The 3,886-nt window shown below is 43.4% G+C and overlaps 1 protein-coding gene across 1 annotated transcript; it reads left to right on the top strand.

Annotated features, from left to right (window-relative positions):
* Window positions 1-2,361: 2,361 nt before the first annotated feature.
* Window positions 2,362-3,438, top strand: LOC127100846 (uncharacterized). The gene has a single exon (XM_051038140.1). It carries the CDS (start codon window positions 2,362-2,364, stop codon window positions 3,436-3,438), a length of 1,077 nt encoding a protein of 358 aa, XP_050894097.1.
* Window positions 3,439-3,886: the final 448 nt, after the last annotated feature.

The following is a 3,886-nucleotide window of genomic DNA, read 5'->3' as shown; positions in this document are numbered from 1 at the left end:
GATTGTGAAAGAGGGAGATTGGATTCCGGTCATTCGAGGTAAGGGCGGATTCAAATCCAAACGCTGGGATATTGTGAAGAAGGGTTTTGGGAGGAGGGGAGAAATCACTTCTTTCTTCTTTTCTTCAATTCCTGATTCATTCAATGCTAGGGATCTTCATGAAGTCTTCTCCAGGTTCGGCGAGGTCGACGAAGTGGTTATTCCAATGAAGAAAGATGTTCGAGGGAAACGTTATGGTTTCGTGAGGTTCTTTAATGTAGTTGACTCAACAAGGCTAGCGTGCAAGTTGGATAACATCTTTGTTGAGAATGTCAAATTGCAGGTCAATTTACCTAGGTTCTCCAGGAACTCGAATTTAACTGTGTCTAACCGTAATCAGTATCGAGGTAGAAGGTTTGGTTGGGAGGAGAAGTCGCGTGTGGGGGGAGGTGAAGAGCGGAAGGGTTCTTCTTCGCGATTTGCTGATTCTTTCGCCAAAGTGGTGACAGGTGGGAACAAGGAAGTGATAATGGCTGCGGTGGTGAGGCATTGTGATGTGGGTACTAAGGTGTTGGTAGGAGGTTCTGGAAAGGTGAAGGAGGATGGACAGGCAGGCTGTCCTGAGGTGGCTGATGTTACTAAGATGGTGAAGAAACTTGATACTGTGAAGCTGATTGATGCTTCTAAGGGAGTGTCGCAATCTAGTACTATGAAGGATTCTGTTAGTAATGCGGCGGTAGCTCTGGAATTCAATACTGATTTGGCCAGGGATAATCCAAATATTCTGAAGGCGTATGTTGGATTGGTCCGAACGCCGGGGTTGGCTTTTTCGATGCAGAAAATTTTTCAGGCTGAAGGTTATTTTGATTTTTCCGTCAAGCCCTTAGGGCCTAATCTGTGTATTTTCGAAGATGTGGAGGAGGGTGCGGTAGAGGTTTTTGTTGACGAAGGGCATATTTGGTGGAGCAAATGGTTTACATCAATTGATAGATGGAAACCTGGGCATGTGGATGAAGAACGACTGATGTGGGTTCGCTGTATAGGTATTCCGTGTCATGTTTGGACGGATGATTTCTTTGGTGTTTTTGCGGGCTTGTTTGGTTCGTATGTACGGGCTGATTGCAATACAGCTTCGCGGAAGGTGATGGATTCGGCGAGATTGCTGGTTCGAACTAAAAGCAGAAGGTGGGTTAATGATCTGTTTCAAGTAAAGATTAATGGATTGGTTTTTGACATTAGTGTGGTGGAAGAGGTGGGAAGGGTCTTTAGTGAAGCTGTCGATAATTCTGCAATTAATTCTTCGAATGAGGAGTTGTCGGAGGATGATGATGAATTAGGTGATGTGGGTTTAGAGACTCATCATGTGTTCGAGGAAGACGACTTGATTCTGCGGGAAAATTTTGAACAGCCTCTTGGACACAGACCTGCTGCAGTTCAAGCAGAGTCTGTTGCGTTTCCTGGTGTAATTCGAGGGCAATTACGGACTGTGTCACAGGATGGAGGGTATTCGTTGGATGCGGTTGCAAAGTTAAGTGATAGTCATGGTATACGTTCAGAGTCTGCTATGAATTCTGCTGTGAATTCTGTGCAACTGGTTTCACAGGTTGGAGGGAGGTCGCTGGATACGGGGAAGGTGAATTGCAGTAGTCGTGGGTACTGTTGGAAGGAGAATTCGGATGTGATAGTTTTAGAAACTGAGCAAATTGTTTCGTCGTCTTCGGAGACTGCCGGCTCTTGTGTGCGGGTGTCTCAAGGAAGAAATAGGCTGTTGGTTGGAGCTGACGGTTCGGTGGGTGCTACGGCAGATTTTGAGAAGGGCGAGTCTGTTGCGTATTCGGTTGATGTGGGTGCAGGTGGGAGGTTGGCTTCGGGGAGCTTTGAGAAAGCAGTTCAGTGTGCGGATCTGGCACGGTCTGGCGGTCATGCGTTGGACAGTGAGGCGACACTGTCTGGGACGGTTATGGGTTTGAAATTTTTGGTTGGTGGGCAGAGGTTGGGGAATTCGAAGGATAGGAGGTTTGATATTGATTTTTCTGGGCTGAGAAGTGGAAACAGAGGCAGCAATAGTGACAGGTCAGAGACTATTTCTGAGTTCCCTTTTTCTAATTTTAAGTTGAATAGAATTATATCTGCTCGCGGTAATATTGAGGGGGATGGTCAGCTCCTTTCTTCTTATGATTCTGTAGAGGGAAGTGATAGTGTGAAACAGGTAGATGAGGATGAGGTTAATAGTGGAGTGGCGCGTATGATTTGGAATAGAGCAAAATGTTTGGGGTTGACGGGAGGAGGGTCGGAAAGCCTACAAATTAGTGCCATTAAAATGAGGGAGTTAGCTGATAAATGTGTGGTTTCTTCGGTGGATGCAAAATCAAATCATTTAAAATGATTATTGCGTCGTATAATATCCGTGGGTGTGGATGCAATGCTAAATTGCATTCTTTGAGAAAATTAGTTGGAGATTCAAAGGCAGATGTGTGTTTTATTCAAGAAACCAAGATTCATGCTATTGATAATTTTCCTGTGGACTCTTTTTGGAGTGATTCTATTGCGGATTGGAGTTCTAAATGGGCAGTGGGTAGATCGGGAGGTATTTTAACATTGTGGAAGAAAAAGTCTTTTATCCTAGTTTCTAGTTTTGTTGGGGAAGGATTTCTTGGAATCCATGTGTTGTGGTCCGGTTTCAATCTTTTCTTGGTGAATGTGTATTCCTCTTGTTTTATTGAGAAGAAGAAGGCTTTTTGGGGGAGGCTTGTAGAGTTTAAAGCAAAATTTCCAGATGGGTTGTGGTGTGTTGGTGGTGATTTTAATACTGTTCGGGTTAAAGTGGAGAGGAAGGGTATATCGAATAATTTTAATCTAAAAGAGGCGGAGGACTTTGAGGATTTTATTAGTTCGATGGATCTTGTGGATGTTCCTTTGATTAATAAGAAGTTTACCTGGTTCAATATGGATGGGAGTGCTTGTAGTAGGTTGGATAGATTTCTCATTTCTGAGAAATTATTTGACTTGTGGGGTGTGGGAGGGATTGTGGTGGGGGATAGGTCTATTTCAGACCATTGTCCTATTTGGTTAAATTGCAAGATTGTGGATTGGGGTCCGAAACCTTTTAAGTTTTTTAAAGGGTGGTGTGAGCATGATGATTTCATTCCTTTGGTGAGGGATGTTTGGAAGAATACTTTTAGGGGAGGGAAGGCGAGCTATATTTTGAAAGAAAAATTGTTGGCGGTGAAATTAAAATTGAAGAGTTGGAATAAAGAAGTCTTCGGGATGCTTGATTTGAATGTGGATAAAGCGGTGGGTGAGCTTAATTCGTTGGATTTGGTGGTAGCGGATTTAGCGGAGGATGGTTTGGTTGATTCGGTGAGGAGAAATAGAGAGGTGGCTTCGAAAGAGGTGTGGGATACTATGTTCTTACGAGATAACTTTTTGCGGCAAAAAGCTAGGTGTAATTGGATTTGACTTGGGGATACTAATTCCAAATTCTTTCACTCCGTTATGAAAGGGAGATTTAGGAGGAATAATATTGCTTCTTTGATTACTTCAAGAGGTCGGTTGGAAGGTGTGGAGGATATTAAAAGTGAGATATTTAATCATTTTAAAAGCCGCTTTACGGAACCGATGGAGAATAGGCCGACCTTGGATGGGCTTAATTTTAATGTTCTTAGTTTGGAAGATAGAGATTTGTTGGAAGCTCCATTCCAAGTGGATGAAATTAAAGAGATTGTGTGGTTAAGTGATTGTGATAAGAGTCCGGGTCCGGACGGTTTTCCGCTTGGTTTCTTGAAAAAGTGTTGGAATTTTGTGAAGGATGACGTGGTGAATTTCGTTCAAGAGTTCTATGTGCGTGGTGTTCTTCCCCGATCCGTGACGGCTTCTTTTCTTGCTCTTATTCCTAAAGTTGATTGTC

This window comes from Lathyrus oleraceus, chromosome 1, assembly GCF_024323335.1.
Source record: "Lathyrus oleraceus cultivar Zhongwan6 chromosome 1, CAAS_Psat_ZW6_1.0, whole genome shotgun sequence".
NCBI classification, from domain to species: Eukaryota; Viridiplantae; Streptophyta; class Magnoliopsida; order Fabales; family Fabaceae; genus Lathyrus; species Lathyrus oleraceus.
This window is presented reverse-complemented; position numbering and strand designations above follow the sequence as displayed.

Coding starts and splice junctions, on each gene's coding strand:
- LOC127100846 (XM_051038140.1), top strand. CDS start 2,362: ATGATTATTGCGTCGTATAATATCCGTGGGTGTGGATGCAATGCTAAA.